The sequence below is a fragment of the Danio rerio genome, chromosome 10 (assembly GCF_052040795.2).
Source record: "Danio rerio strain M-AB ecotype USA chromosome 10, GRCz13ab, whole genome shotgun sequence".
NCBI lineage: Eukaryota > Metazoa > Chordata > Actinopteri > Cypriniformes > Danionidae > Danio > Danio rerio.
Genome location: NC_141030.1, coordinates 33,392,094 through 33,409,418, shown reverse-complemented (window position 1 = coordinate 33,409,418; position 17,325 = coordinate 33,392,094). Strand labels below are relative to the sequence as shown.

At 34.8% G+C, this 17,325-nt stretch overlaps 1 protein-coding gene across 7 annotated transcripts in view; it reads right to left on the bottom strand.

The window, feature by feature from the left end:
- Nucleotides 1-17,325, bottom strand: part of dlg2 (discs, large homolog 2 (Drosophila)) — a gene marked incomplete at its 5' end in the record, with an annotated part of 395,575 nt that overhangs the window by 20,705 nt on the left and 357,545 nt on the right. For all 7 annotated transcript variants that reach the window (NM_001443107.1, NM_001012378.4, NM_001443110.1 and 4 more), the window contains 2 exon segments: nt 1,652-1,727; nt 4,278-4,454. In NM_001443107.1, coding sequence (NP_001430036.1) covers nt 1,652-1,727; nt 4,278-4,454 — 253 coding nt within the window.

Sequence of the window (17,325 nt, the reverse complement as noted above, 5' to 3'; positions counted from 1 at the left end):
AAGTGAGGTTACGGTGAGAAGAAACCCGGAAGTATAGGACCAACACTGTAAACATTGCAGCAACATGCTGTGGACTACAAACCTCTAGCTCTTGCCGTGATTTCAAAATCGTGTAAACATCACTTTAACATCATTCAGTAAGTTTAATTGAAACAATTAAAAGCATATTAGGCATCAAACAAAATCATAATTTCTTTAAGAGTAATATGCTTAAATGTCCTCCTAGGCTTTAAGCTCATGGTACCAGGTAAACACTGTGACAACGCTTCCCTGCTATAGCCTATGTAACCCAGTGAGCGATAAAACAATGCAGTCCTCTGTAGCACACCCTTATGTTGTCTGTAATAGTGTTGTCCAGGTAAAACTAGTGCCATTTCACTTAACTTAGCTGAAAATGAGCTCTGATATCCCTTTTTATTTTTACTATTCATTCAGAACAGACCTTCAGGTCACTCGGAAGTTGGTGAAATCATAAAATTGTGTCACTTTCTCTTCACTGACAAGATATACAGGTGACCAACATTCCTGGGTGACTCAGGAGATACTTCCGGGTTTCTTTCCACCACAGCCTCGCTTACGCCTTTAAAAATGGCGGCCGCGTGAAATCAGTCTATGGTTCTGCTAAAGTCTTAATAAGCAAACATTAATTTATGTATTTTTTGGGGGGTGAAATACAACCCAGACATTTCTTAACAAGGTTAATGGGTAAACATTTGTCAGTTTTGTGTGTATTTTGTATACGTTTCCTCAATTTAATTCATACGCAGTGTAATTAATCTAACCGCACCCCTGCTAGCGTTTAAAGCAAACTCTCATAACTTTCATGACACTAATCCTGTCTATCATAAGCCTTGTAAACAATTCTGATCAATGCCTTTACAATCAACACTACAAACCCTAAACCTGAAATGATACATACACAAGTTGGTGCATTTGAACACAAAGACGAAAAGCACACAACAAAATCCTCAAGTAGTCCATCAGTGCCAACACCCCCACTCCTCTCCCGTCTTCAAAAGACAGAGAGAGAAGGGGAAAAAAGAAGACAGAAACAAGAAAGGAAGGGAAATTTGCAGTCCTGCCTGCGATGTTGCTATGGATACAACTGGGAATCATGAGGCTAAAAAATCAGCGCTGCGGTTTTGTGCCGAACTAAAAATACATCCTGCATCCTTTAGTATTATCTGATTCATTTCTCAAATACGAGCACACATAAGGTAATATCTGCTACAGGTGACCAATCTGATCTAATAAAAGACGCATTATGAGATACGTCTATGTATAAATATAATAAGTGTGTGTGAGTTGTGCTGCAGTAGTGATGCTGCTGAGAGTGAGTTGTCACACTGCGGCAGAAGGACAGAAGGAGTGTTACACACACACTTTTATTCTGACTCAATGACCCACCAGCGCATCCTGAAATGGGAAAGTAAATTCAAGATGACGGGGCACGACAGGAGCTAAAGCGGATAAAGAGACGGACAGATATTAAACTGGATGAGTGAAGAGACGCCGCAACCTGGGCTGCTGCTAAACTTGGTCTAAACTGTCATTAAATCATGAGGCACTTCCTGAAAACTGGGGCAAAGAAAAAGCAGGGATGTTGGCACTGATCAAATCAAGCGGACCACTCGACAAATCGAATGCTTACCCCTTTAGAATCCAGGCTGCCGGGTTTTGCGTTGAATTTAACCGTCTTCAGACGAGCTCGCTCTTTTCTTTCAACCCTGAAACAAAAATGGAAACAAAGTTGCAAGTGCACTTACATTACCTTTGTATGGTTTTTACAAAAAAAATTGTCAGCTTATTTGTGATTGTTAAGGTTGTTGTATGTAAGCATACAAATACCCTAACATGTTTGCAGATATTTAAGAAACATGCATAAACATTCTTGTTTATCTGAAAAACAATGCTGATAACAGATATTGCATATCCATAATACACTGTGATATAACCATGCTCGGATCGTATTACTTTCTCACTACAATCGATTCGTTTCAATCGAGCCAAGACCACCTCATTCAAGCGATCTCGGAGCGATTGCTTTGGCGTGGATCCGAGCGCGATTGCTGGATTCACATATGCCAAACGAACCGGGTAACTGGGTAAACGAGACAGGTTCCGAAACAAAAGTCTAGGTGTGAAAGCACCCTAAATCTAAAATAAAAAGAAACACTTACAATGTAGTTTCAAATGAGCATTATGCACTTGGTTTTTCAAATCAAATATTCTATAGCTGACAATTTCTGCATGTTAATAAAAATTAAGAACTGATGAGCAAAAATATATGTTAATTAGAATAATTAACGCATTTGTGCTGCATATTTTGGGTGTAGTGCAGTGAACCTTTTTGTATCAGAGGAGCAGGGAAAATACAGTTTTTCTTTATATTTTCTCTTTGAAAAGTCAAATAAAATATAGGGCAGTAGGGTAATGATTAGATCTAGGCTGTCACTTGTTAATTCAGTGCAATTAATTATAAAACAAAACATAATGAAATAAAATATTAACTTGACATACCTCCTTAAAAATGCACTAGTGTCTTTTTCTAATTAATGAAGATAGTTTAATATTGCTGCTCTAACTAAATACTGATCCATCCAATTCATTAATATTGATAAATATTTCTTGAGCACCAAACCTGCATATTAAAATGATTTCTAAAGGATCATTTGACAGAACACTGAAATAAATCAGTTCAAACTTAAAATCTATTTGAATATAACAGTATGAATAGCATTTCAAAATATTACAGTTTTATTTTTATGTTGATTAAGCAAATAGGGCCTTGGTGTGTATGACAGTTTTCTTTATATGTTCTCTTTACAGAGTCAAATTAAACATAGGGCAGTAGGATAATGATTAGATCTAGGCTTTCACTTGTTAATTTAGTACAATTAATTATAAAACAAAACATTATGGAATAAAATATTAACTTGACATACCGCCTTAAAAAAGTTGCACTCATATTATGTCTTTTTTCTAATTAATGAAGATAGTTTAATAGTGCTGCTCTAACTAAATACTCATACATGCAATTCATTAATAATGTATGATAAACTGCTATTTCATATACATATGGAAGCTGCAGTTGTTAAGTGTGTCAAGTGTCCATCATCCTACACTTTATTTTAACAGTTACAATAGTGCATAATACGAGTATTTAAAGAGCACTTATTCCTTTTAGAATAAAAAGAATATTTCAGTGCGAATGCACTACTTACACTATTTATACTACAAAATGGCATAGAATAGCGCATAAGTATGTGATTTGAGACACACCTACAGTTTATATTATTAGCCAACCTCTATTTTTTAAAGAAATGTTTTACAGTATTTTATATATATATATATATATATATATATATATATATATATATATATATATATATATATATATATATATATACATACACACACACACATATATATATATATATATATATATATATATATATATATATATATATATATATATATATATATATATATATATATATATTTTTTTTTTTTTTTTTTTTTTTTTTCTGAAAAAGTGTTATTTCTTTTAGTCTGGCTAAAACAACTTTTTTAAGATCAACCTTATTACCCCCCTTAAGAAACATCTGTTTTATATTGTTAACAGAACAATAAACTTGCCGAGTCAACACAATATCCTAGTTAAGACTTTAAATTGCACTTTAAGCTGAATATGAGTATATTGTGAAACAGCTAGACAATTTTTTTCATTTCTTTAGGTAATTTTTTACTTTAAAACTAATGATTTCGACTTCAATTGTATATTTATACACTGTAAAAATGCTGGGTCCCACACAATTCCTTAATGCTGTCCCAACACAAACTGATAAAGTTAACTTAATTACAAATGTAAGTGTAATGACCATGAAACAATTAATCTGTTCCCAAAAAACTCAAGAATTGTGTTGATTTGGGTCCTTTTAAATAAATAGTTTGGACAAGCAGCCATATGTTTGACAGTATAATATACATTGTAAAAATTATGGGTTCCACACAATTCCCTCAAAAAAAAAACCTCAAGAATTGTGTTGATTCAGCTCATTTCAAATAAGTTTTTTGAACAAGCAGCAAAATTATTTTTGTGTATCACTATTTATCGCACAATATCATTATCACTATTACTATCAATATCATTTAATTAACTCCAGTTTTGGTTGATGAGTTCCGATGATGCCAAATACAAGTTGACACTTTATACAAATATTATTTTTAAAGCACTTAATAAATATCAAAAAGATGTAATAAATGCTGAAGCTCACCTCCTCTTGCTGGGAATGACGCCCATCTCCTCACTGTCCCCCTCGGGCGTCACTCTTCTGGCCTGCCACCATTCATCATCAGACGCATTAATGACGTGAAGAATGTCTCCATACCGGAAACTGAGACCCTGACTGGGCAGACCACTGTCCTTCGCTCGCTCATAGTCAAACAGAGCCCTGTGGAAACACACACACACACATATATACAGTTGAAGTCAAATATTTAATAAATTATGTTTAACAGAGCAAGGAATTACAAGGAGTATTTCCAATAATATTTTTTTCTTCTGGAGAAAGTCTTAATTAAAAAACTTAATTGTTGTATTTCGGCTAGAATAAAAGCAGTTTAAAATTTTTTTATAATCATTTTAAGGTCAATATTATTAGTCCTCTTAAGCAATATTTTTTTTGATTGTCTACAGAACAAACTATTATATTTAGAAATGTTATAAAAAAATTTTTTTTCTGTTAACCAAAAATTGGGAAACAAATATATACAGGGGGGCTAACAGTTCAGGAGGGCTGATAATTCTGACTTTAGCTGTATAAATACATATACTGTCAGATTTATAGAGCCGACACATTCAGCCGTCTGTCACTAAAGCAGTCTTAAATTGGCAGTAATGGCTGACTCGTCTGGATACCGCATGCATGAAATGTGCAGATATGGCTGTGAGAGGCACAGTTATTGCTACTCGCCATGGTCAGCAAATATTGTAGAGTCACAAATTATCTGTGTGGCATGATGCGGATGTGATATAAACGATAACCAAATGCTTCGTTCCGTTCCTGTGTGAATCTTTAAGCAGCCATCAGTTTATTTGCACATTCTGGAAGAACTTGCATCATGTTTTTATGCAGGCAGTTTCATATTATATTTCTGTGGAGTGCGAGTGCAGCAGCATTCTCAGTCGGTTTTAAAAATAAAATGGTGAAATAAAGGATTTACAACTTTTTAGGCACTTTCCGATGCAATCATTTCAAGGCCAATACATAACCTTTGAAAAAATTAGGGTCACTAATTTATTTAGAATTTTTTAGTAAGCTTTTATTTTTAATATTTTATTATTTATTGAAATTGTATTTCAAGAGTTCATGATTTATAAAAAGCCTTTTTTGCATGCTGTCCCGGGAAAGAGCCCTGAGCACAAGAAATCCTCGGGCCCAGGCCTCCCTCCTTTTCGCAGGGTGAGGGGAGATTGAGCTCAGGTCGATCTCAAAACTCCCCCGCTGCTGAGGCTAAGGTGAACTTCCTGAGAGTAAGACATTTAGCAAAAGAGACTTAGGCTAAATTTGCCTATAATATAGAGCATATTTGGACGGTGGGAGAAAACCGGGGAACCCTGGGGAAACCAACGCGGACAGAGAGAAAAAACCCGCACAGAAATACATGATGGTCCTGCGAGGACCAGGAGCCAGTGGTATTCTTGCTGTGAGGCACCAGTATTAGTCACTGGGCTGACGTGCCACCCATTCTGAATAAAGGTGGAAAAAGGGGAATTTTTTCCAGACGAAGATAGTTATAGAAAGGAATTGAGGATATAGATAGTGATTTGGGATTCTTTGATTGGAGGATCGTGATTAGCTAATGTGAGCTAGCAGTGTCAATCATGAGCACATGCTCCTCTCGAAATTAGTTTAATATTAAACTTCACTTAAAGGTTTAAATTATTTGTTTAATATTTTACTCAATAAGGAATCAACAGATCAATGAAACTGACAGTGAGGATATTGATGTTGCAGAGTATTTTATAAAAAAAAACCCTGATATTTGAAGTTTTTTAGTTATCAAATATTAAAAAAACAAAAACTTGATTAAAAATCAATAACTGAGATGCAAATACGCATATAAATATAATCAAAAATTCTGAACAATAAGAATAACTTGACATTGAAAAAAAATTACAGTGCAATCTGTCCTTTTTTGCTTTTCCCTATTTTAACCAAATTAACAGGTCATAACAGACTTGTTTAAAAAAATGAATTTAAAACTTTGTCTTTACCATAAGATGTAAACCTCAAACCATTTAAACATATAACACAACACATTTCCAATCATTTTGACTGTGAAATCCAGTCTCCTTCACAACATGGAAAATGCACTGAGAGAGAAGCACGGATCAGAAACGTGAAGCTCTTTGGAAGACGATCACAGTTTACAACAGTTTAAAACGCTCTCCTGTCGTCTGAAGTGGGTGAATCATTGAAGAAGACTCTCATTCATTCTCTTATAGATGAGCACTATCCACAGAAATACACACCGCTTCACAAATAACCATCATTCATTTGCTCATCGTTACGAAGAGACACAAACCCAGGCACTCTATTTAAAGAGCAGATTTTACACTGATCATGCAGGCTCATGAAAAAGCAGGATAAACTGAAAAAGAAACTGCAGGCAACAATGCACCTGTCAGTTTAGCATTTTGGTCATTTTTCCAGTTTAATCTAAATAAAAAAACACACCTTTAAATGTTTCTTTTGTAGCATTTTGTATTTTTTGTTTTCATAGATTTGAGTTATTCATATTTCTAAGGGTCTTTTGTTCTCAATTGTTTTTTTATTTACATTTTTTCTCCTGTGTTGAGCCTTAAATCTCTACTTCAGCAGCACTTAAACCTCACAGTTTTATTCATATCTATATTCTAAAATTTTTAGTACATAATTTGGCAACATCTTGTTCTACAAAAATTGAAGGGATCGAAAGATATCCCTTAAATCTATCCTGTAAATCTTTTTGAATCTAAATTAATCCAGTGTTCAGACTTTTGAGGCCTTTTTAATAAAACAAGCTCATTTGCATATTAAAATAGAACATTTTAGAAAACTGCTCATTTAAAGAAATGTTGGCGGGATCCTAATGTAATCAATAAACTGGGGAAATATAGTTAGAAAAATAAATATTTTTTCACATGCAGCTCCTTGCATTACAACCAAAATATCTTGAGGTGTAAAATGGCTACCAAACCGGTACACACACCAACAAAAAATTACTTTCAATAAGTAAAAATTCAATGCTTCTCATTTACAGACACATTTTTTTTGCTTATCTGCCTCCAGCAGGGCAGTGTGTATGATCAAGCGCTGAAACGTTGTAAAAGAAAGCACAATAGTTCAGACAGACAGGCTGACAGAGTGCCCTAAAAGCCTGCTTTACTGAGTACACAATAGCAGAGATAACCACAATAACGGCCATTAAACTTGTTTCTCCAGGTGCATTTAGTCACTGCAAGCTTAGCAGAAACGCTTTAACACTGAGCTGCGATAAGCAGAATCAGAGTCAGCAGTTCATCGCATCAGCATCGCTTCTTATTCAGTTTGGGTCAATGAGAACAAAGGTGAACGCCAAGTAGGCCTGAAATCTTAAGCTAAAACTACTCGTTAGCAATACTCACAACACCATGATTGAACTACACGAGACTCTGCACCGCAACATGCAATGAAAGATATCAAAATGTTTGTATCTGTGATGACGATGTGTGGAATTTCGATTTTAGAAATGCATATTACTGGAAGAATATTCCTGCAACGTTGTGCCTATAGCATATACTACTATGACAAAGATCACCTCAGATACAGAATATGCGCTTTATCAGTGTTAAATGCTACCAATGTGAGTTAAAAGTACAAATGAAATCAATATTAACCATATTGATTTTGTTGATTCATCTGCACAGGACATTAAGAAAAAATAAATAAATAGTTTGCCCTTGTGGTATAAAATTTAAACCTGAAAATGCACTTCCTGTTTGTTTTCAGTTAAATTCTGAAATTACGTCTGTCTGAGATAGTGGGCGTGGCTAACATACTTAACATACAAACTGTCAGATTTGACAACAAACAGAAATGATAATGAGGAGGTGTCTGTTAGGTTGTAATAACACCCCTAAAACCCTTTTCCAGATCTTTCTGAATGAAAAGATTTAAAATGCCTACTTTACTACATCCAATCAGCTTGCAGTAGAAAAAACCAAGCCACACCCACTGTTTTCTCATTTAATATTTTGTTTCTTTAGAAACTGTCACAATACAAAAAAAATTTAAAAAAATGATCGCAGTGGTTCATGCGGACTTTAAATACCATTTTATGTGACATTTATTGCCATTCTACTAAAAGCAGCAGCAGAGTTTACTTCAGATCTTAAAAATAAAAAAAAGTCAAAACTGTGATTCTGTGCAAACCAACAACAACATCAGTCACTTGTTAGTATGATAATAATGTATTGTGTATATGTGTGTGTGTGATAATGTGAGTGTATGGTGTTTCCCAGTGATGGGGTGCAGCTGGAAGGGCATCTACTGCGTAAAACATATGTTGGATAAGTTCATTCCGTTTATTCATTCTGCTGTGGCGACCCTGGAGTAATAAAGGGACTAAGCCAAAAAGAAAAGTAAGGAATAAAAACAAAACAAAGCAAAGCAAAACAAAACAATAAAAGAAAAGAAGAAAAATAAAAAAATAAAAAATAAAATAAAATAAAAATAAATAAATAAATAAATGAATGAATGAATGAATGAATGAATGAATGAATGAATAAATAAATAAATAAATAAATAAATAAATAAATAAATAAATAAAATAAAATAAAATGAAGCAATAAGTTTGATGGCAAATTGCCACTGTGGATTATACCAAGGACAAATCATAATAAGTGCAAAGACATGATATGCGCTGTACAAACACAAACTGTTAGCTTAAATGTCCTCATCAACCTCGGATTCATTACAGTATAAAAACACACACGGGAACACAAGCCCAGGAGAAAAAAAAAAGCACATGTTCCCGCTCATTGGCCAACTAAGACACCGAGGTTGTTATAGAAACTGCAAGCTATGTACAGTAGAGATAAATAATATTTGATCTGCTTGCGTGCTGCATCTTCTCAGCCCATTACAGTCAATTCATTTCTCAATGGCATTATTACAGCAGCCATGCTTTTCAAGACACCTCTATAAAAGCAGCATGTACTGACAAAAATGCGCATTTTTATTAGACACAGACGGAGTAATGATGACTCCCCTCTGTGTATATTATGAGTGCCTATGACGATAAATGCAGCATATTTTTGTCTGTACTGCTTTCAGCTGGAAGAAGAGGTGCGGTGGATTTATGAAGTACCTGACAAAACAATGGAAACATTTTGTATTGCACGAGTTCTAGCTCATTGTTCAGAGATACTGACATTTATGTGAATAAAGTCTTATTTATTATCTTATTTATTTATAATTTATATATTATTTATAATAATAATAGTTTACTATTTATGAATATTTTTATTTGGTTTCTATTTTTATATATACATTTTTCAATTTAGTGTTAGTGATTTTGCAATTATTTGTAATCACAACAACATCATTAACATCAAGCTCACTTCGAGTCACGTGACAAGAATTGACCGATCAGCTTCTTGTGTGGAATATTCATATTTCAGCCAGATTAGTTTTCTCAGACAAAAGCAGAACACACATTTGATTTCTGCTGTTCTGATGTCAGCTGCAGATGTGAAGGAATGGCGGAAGAAAGTAGTTCCTTGTACAATAGGATTTTTAGACTTTCCGTGTTTGATTTTCTTGTTTGATTATGCCGTCAAACTGTAGTATGAATGTAATATCACACGAGTAGCAGTGCAGTGTGGCTGTATATCATCACTGGTGGGACACTAAGGCACTCCTACGCCTCCAATCATTGACGATATACAGCCACATCGTACTGCTATGAGTATATATATCTAAAATCTATATTGCTATGAATATAAATATCTATGATATATATTGTTATGAGTATATATATATATATATATATATATATATATATATATATATATATATATATATATATATATGATATCTATCAGTCGTATCCTGTAAGTTCTTAACTTTCAACTTTAACTGTTGTCATTTTAATTTATACTGTATAATTTAATTTAATTTAATTTATACTTATATATATATATATATATATATATATATATATATATATATATATATATATATATATATATATAATATTATGTTTTTATAATATAATATTTTATAATATAATATTAATAACATAATATATAATTTTATAATATAATATTAAAAATATTATGCTTTTATATGTTATGAAATAAAATGTTTCATTTAAATTTACAAACAGTTTTGATATTTTTAGTTTTAATTAAACTTTTTTTATTATTTCTGGTTTAAGTGACTTACAGTAGTTCAGTTTTATGCAAATATGCTGAAACCATAGGGTTTTGTCTTGTGATTTATTGTGTGGTCTGGCAGAGAAGCTGCAGGGTTGAATCTCTGTGTAACAGCAAGAGAGAGAGACAGTAAAGGTGTGTGTGTGCGCGTACGTATGTGAAATACACAGCTCTCAGCAGAAAAAGGAAACATCCATGTGTGGTGAACCTCATGGACAGCATTTTCTACTACAGCAAATGTCTGTAACATAATTTGTTAGGAGTGAGTGCTGCCTCAGTCTTTTTAGAGAAAAAAAAACAAAAAAACAAAAAAACATGAACATACTGTTTGCAAAGCAGCGAGATAAAAGCTGAAAAAACCATCATCAGCATGGCAAAAGAGAAAAAGCATTACATCTACAACAGGCAAACTAGCAGAAAGTGTCAGAGTGCTGGCCAAGGTGCGGATAATGTCCTGCTTTTGCTTGTTACAGAGAAATGTGGCGTTTAAAAGCCCCCTGAGAGTAAAGCTGAGTGTGTAGATCAGTGGCCTCATCACAAGAAGAGCTGGACCAGTGAAATAACAGCACTCCGGCTGACATTTGCAAGAATGAATTACAAACACTGCTGCAGCTCAGGAGAACTACAGTACTTTTACATTTGCTGGAAGAGATGTGAGAGTGCTTCTTAGTGAGAGAAGTCACCATCACAACGTTAAAATGGTTACATGTAGGCCAGTGGCTTCCAAAGTAGGGGTCGCTCGGTGATTACCAAAAATCAAATACATTTTATTAGAACTACTATACTAATATACTGTCTGAATTAGTTTATTTTAACCTCAACTTACAAAAGAGAAAACATTAGTTAATGTTTATATAAAATTACAACAACATTCCAATGAAAATACATCAGACTTTCGATTAGTTTCTATTGAATTGCAACCCCTGGGGCGATTACGTTAGACACCTTTTCTGCACTTGCATATATTAAAAAATAAATATATTAATAATGTATTCATATACAATGTATTTAGATAAAAGTCACGACTGAACGAGTAGGATGATCTCTGATAGGGCTGTCTCCAAAATTAGACAAAAAAAGTCACCCATCTCAATTAAACAGAGTAATAAGTGACTAATTATATGGCTATTAGATTGCCGTTGCAGTTAAACAGTCAAATAATTTGTATTTTTATGATCACCTCTAAGTATTATCGGGGTCATGAGTCACTGGCATGGCTATTTTAAAAGTCGTGGGCTGACAAGTTTGGGATCCCTGATATAGCCAACTGTCATACACTTAAAGTGGTTGCCAGGGTGTTGCTATGAAAAGGCATTACATGCTTTGTAACAAGTAAAATGAGGTTTAAAAATCGTTTAAGAAATATTTAATGGCATATCCGCTTGTTAAGTGTGACGTCACGGGGAGCGGCTTCCGGGTCCAAGCGCTCTATTCAACTGAATGGGGAGATTCATGAAATGGTAATAATAAACGTTTACAAAGCGATTTAATACTTTCGAAAGTCACAATCGCAATATATATGTCCATGCCTAATATCCGATGGCCAGAAAGTAATTCATTGTTTTATAAATTGTTAAAATTTTGGTATTTGTTATGAGGCAAGCCCAGAGATTGTTGTGTACACTATGACTTAACATAAAATTAACTTTAACGTGTAATATGAATAAAAAGTGATCATAAACGAATGATTTCTCCACTTAAGTGAATGGTGGCTTGTACCCGGAAACAGTATTATAGATCACAAGCACGTCACCACTTAACAAGTGGATTATTAAGTGGATTGTTGTCTGTATGTTAATGTTTTTTATTGGTCTTGTTTTTATGTATTAATGAAATTTTGTTTTGTGTTCCACCCCAGGAAGAATAGCCACTACCTTGGTAGTGGCTAATGGGGATCCTGATAAATAAATAAACAAATCTAAAAAGAAAGTTGGATAACTAAACTAAAAAACAAATCCAGGCCACACGGTGGCGCAGTAGGTAGTGCTGTCACCTTACAGCAAGAAGGTCACTGGTTCAAACCTCGGCTGGGTCAGTTGGCGCTTCTGTGTGGAGTTTGCATGTTCTCCCTGCATTCGCGTGGGTTTCCTCCGGGTGCTCCGGTTTCCCCCATAGTCCAAAGACATGTGGTAGAGGTCAATTGGGTAGGCTAAATGGTCCATAGTGTATGAGTGTGAATGAGTGTGTATGGTGTTTCCCAGAGATGGGTTGCAGCTGCATAAAACATATGCTGGATAAGTTGTCGGTTAATTCCGTTGTGGTGAACCCATAATAATAACGGGACTAAGCCGATAAGAAAATTAATGAACAAAAAAACAAATCCAACACACAAGCATGAACATAATATCAATATTCAAGGTGCTATTTCAAGTGTTTAAAAAATACATGAATAAAAAAGCTCTACTCTCACTGTCGCAGTCCCCAGACACAACACAGGCAACTTCTCGTGATATAAATCAAAACAGACAACTCTGCAATTTACATTCTGAAATTTACATTTGCACTGGACAAATCACACACACTGGACTTTCTTGCATAATGAAGCAATGTATTTCTCTGATCGCAAAGGGGAATTGTGTTGTTATGGTTACATGTAAATGCTGCTGCAGACACAGACACACGCACACACATAGTAAAAAAGCAGTACACACACACGCGTTTCTCGATTAGACTGTGATGTTGATTCGTTGTGACAGAAACAGAAACAAGCTGATTGAGGAAAATCATTCAATAACTGACTCATCCAATGCTAACTGAGCCAGTGTGTGAATGGAGTCGTGAATGCATTGCTCTTACATTGACGTGCGCTTTCTTTTCACAGTCTGCAGCCAACGGCGATCACACCTCTGCATTTATCTCACCACAACTCTAATGCATCTCAATGCTCAGCCGCGGCAAACTGGAAATTATGCTTTTGTCTAAAGTCTATTTTTTCCCTCTGCAGGTCAATTAGAGGTTTGCCGAGACTCTTTTCTCACATCAATCTCCATCCATTGCAGAATATACAGGCCAACATTAAGCTACAGGGATCATATACATTCACAATTCTATTATACCTATATTATTAAATGTATGTATGTATACAAATTATCATACACAAAATCTGTACTCTATTCAAATATAAACATTGCTCAAGACTTGATATGTAAAGTATGACACAACATATATATATATATATATATATATATATATATATATATATATATATATATTTTTTTTTTTTTTTTTAATCATATACAGTTGAAGTCAAAGTTATTAGCCCTCTTGTAGAATATTTAATCTTTTTCAAATATTTCTCAAGAGATATTTAATGGAGCAAAGAAATTTTGACAGTATTTCTGATAATATTTTTTCTTCTGAAGAAAGACTTATTTGTTTTTTTTCGGATAGAATAAAAGCTGTTTTTATTTTTTTTATAACCATTTTTAACAAAATTACTCGATATATAAATAATATAAATAAATAATAATTACAAGTGGTTTTCAGATTACAGTAAAGTGCATTTAGAAATTTTTATTTCATCTGTCTCAATTTTAACTTTGGTGCATCCCTAAAAGAAATGAAAACACACACACACACACACACAGCTACAGATTTATAGGGATTCCCATAGACATAATTGTCAGCATTTTTACATTTTCAAATAAATAATCTGTTTGATTTTAGAGCTGTCTTACCCATGGGGACAATAAAAGTACCTGCAAGGTAAAAAAATTACTGGTATTACTATACATCTGGGGACATTTGGTGTCCACAATGTCAGAATACAAGGTACACACACAAGTGTTATTCTCCAAACTTAAATTTCTTTTAAATTTGAAATAACAATGTTTGTAGCTGTCATTTATTGCTTTCCCACTTGGATAAGATAAAGAAGGTGCCTTTTTTGAGTGTTACGACTAAAGCTTATTTATTTATTTTTGTTGCATATAGCATGTGTCTTTCTCTTTGTTCCGCCTTCTTGTTGTTTTCCGTTATCCCATAGGCTCCCATTCAGGCGTGATTTCGTGTTCCTGGTTGGCTGCTGGCCTCGGAAGCCTGTATAAAAAGGAGCTTCCGGCAGGGTTTCGATGAGCTCATTTGTGCTGTGACGGTTGCTGGGAGTGGAGCTCCTGGATTTCCCTTACTCCTCCGGCCGACGACCAACATTCAGTTTTGTACCATTGGTCATACGTTCAACTTATTTACAGAGTTTGTGCTTGTAGGGGTGGCCTGCCTATTTATTTGAATACTTTTGACTATGTTTATGTTTAGGGAGAAAGGTAAGCTTCCTGTATTTGTCTTTAAATATTTATAGGTAATTTAGTTAATTTACTTTATAGTTTATTATTTTGGGCTTATGGCCACTCTGAAGAGATGCTCATTTAAAATGACTACTTTTTCTATAATAAATCTATTCAATTACTCTCAAATGAGTGTCTGAGTTTGGTTGTCTACTGGAGGGTATCTTTTGCATTAAGTTTTGGTTTTGTTTGGGAAATCCACCACCCCAACACATTTGTTTTTCCATTTATTATGCCCATGTTGTTTTCCCCTAGACTTGGGGCGTAATACAAGACAATAACACAAATTGTCACAATTTTGTATCACTGAAAAAAAATCTTCAAAGACGATACCTTGAATTAACATTTTTTTAAAGATAAGTGGCTGTAAACAATTTATTTAGGATGGATTAAAACAAACAAATTAGGTTGAACATTACAAAATTTTAATTGTTTGTTTAAGTTCAACCCCTATAAATAGTTTGCAACAATCTGTTTCAGTGTACCTAGATTAGTTGACCCACACAACAGTACCATTCAGCCAGTGCTATGAGCAAGGGTGTTAAAAAAAGGCTCAAGGTTTGATTGTTATTTGTTTCCCCAGCACTACTAAACCCACATAAAAAGGTGACTTTAGAGAGCTGATCTGTGCTGATGTATCTGTTCTGCAGCAAATAAATGTCTCCCTACAAGGTCTGATTTCCAGTGTCTCAGCTTTTCCCAGCATCCGAGTTCTGCAAAACCAGCCCAAATGGCTGGCGACGGCACAGTACAATTATCCAACACCCACAGAGGGGCCTGCGGCACCACACTGCAGCTGGGAAGAAGAAACTGAGGAGAGGAGGTGTGTATCTGTATCTATGCGTGTATCATTTCTGACAGGAGAGCGCTTTATCACAATGGCTTTCCACAGGTGCGCTGGTACTGCTGAAATTTTCCAGCTAACACACAATAACCGAGCCAAATCAGGGATGTACAGCTGATGAAGATCTAATGTCTTGCGCTGACTGCATTGTGAAACATATCTGGGAGATTCACAGCAGATGTTCAGTCAAAGTGTGCTGAAAGAGAGTGGGGCGTTCTGGAGCATGCAGATCTTAAGAATTTACTGTTTATCTTCTTAATAATTTCTTGAATATTTGTAGCTTTGGGAATTGCCTGTAAACAATTTGTTGTCTCTTAAAAAACAACAGCAACCCAAAACAACAACTAAATCAGTTTTTCATTCAGGATGTCTCTGTACATTGCTGCATTCATCTTTCCCTCTATCCTGACTAGTCCTCAAGTTCCTGCTGCTGAAAAACATCCCCACAGCATGATGCTGCCATCACCATGCTTCACTGTAGGGAGGGTATTAGCCTGGCGATGAATAGTGTCTGGTTTTCCCCAAATGTAGCGCCTGGCATTCACTCTAAAGCAGTGGTTCTCAAACTGTGGTACGCGTACCACTAGTGGTACGCGCGCTTCCTCCTAGTGGTACGCGGAGGAATCGCTGAATAATGAAAGAAACAATTAACACTTTAATCCTTTAATGCGTAATATAACATTGATGTGATCAGCATTGGCTGTTTTGTGAAGCGTACGATCACAACGCTGTGCTTAGAGTGTTTATTTTAGTGCATTGTGTCATAAGCTGCTGAAAATCAGTTTCCGAAGTTTAAGAATTGATTCTGAAGCGTGATCTGACTGACATGAAAAGTGGCCAATCACAGTCGACCTTGTCTAGTTGCGTGAAACGTAAGGGCGGGACAAATGATTTCTGTGTTGCAGAGACAGAAAAAAACAACTTAAAAACAAATGTTTTGTTGGCATAATGCTTCTCGGATGTTTTTACTACAGAGATGTCTAGCAGAGTAATTAAACCGCGGACATATTTCCTGCCTATTTGATGATCTTCATACACATTTCGCTCTCCGACAGCCAGTCGACTCGCCTCTGACCTGTCACTCCTCTAAACACAGTATGAATGGCGGCGCGGGAATGGAGGTATTGCGCAATTACTCATTTCTGCAAATGCGGCGAGTGCTTTATTTTAACACGAGAGCGCATTCATGTACGCAAATCGCTAAAACAGATATGCGAGCTCTTAAATAGGCTTTTTTGAAATGAACTGCAAGACCTCTCATGATCGCGTGTGTGCTCAGATAGAATACAATCGCGATCTTTCCACTATTAAAGTAGACATTATTTATCTTTGCTCCTTAACTAAATTTAGTCAAAAGTATTCAAATTTATCAAATATTTAGAATTAGATTGATTCATGATCGATGACAATGCTAATGGTCTTGTTATTTGGCTGTGTTGTGAAGTGAAACTTACTTTTAGCAAAGGTGGAACATTTTTTATTTCTTTACGACAAAATAATTATGCTTGAAATGTTTCTGGATGAGGTATTTGTGTGATTTATACATTTAGCTGTATTCTGATCTGTCTTAAAGCATTACAGGTCAAAGCAATCCATTGTTAGCCTACTTATTGTTTATTTATCACAATTTACAATAAGGCTCTTAAAGCACTGCTTTGATAAATGTAGTGTCGTCATATTTCAAATACCTCAAGTAAAATGAAGTCATTTGTTTTATTTTTTTACTGACAGTG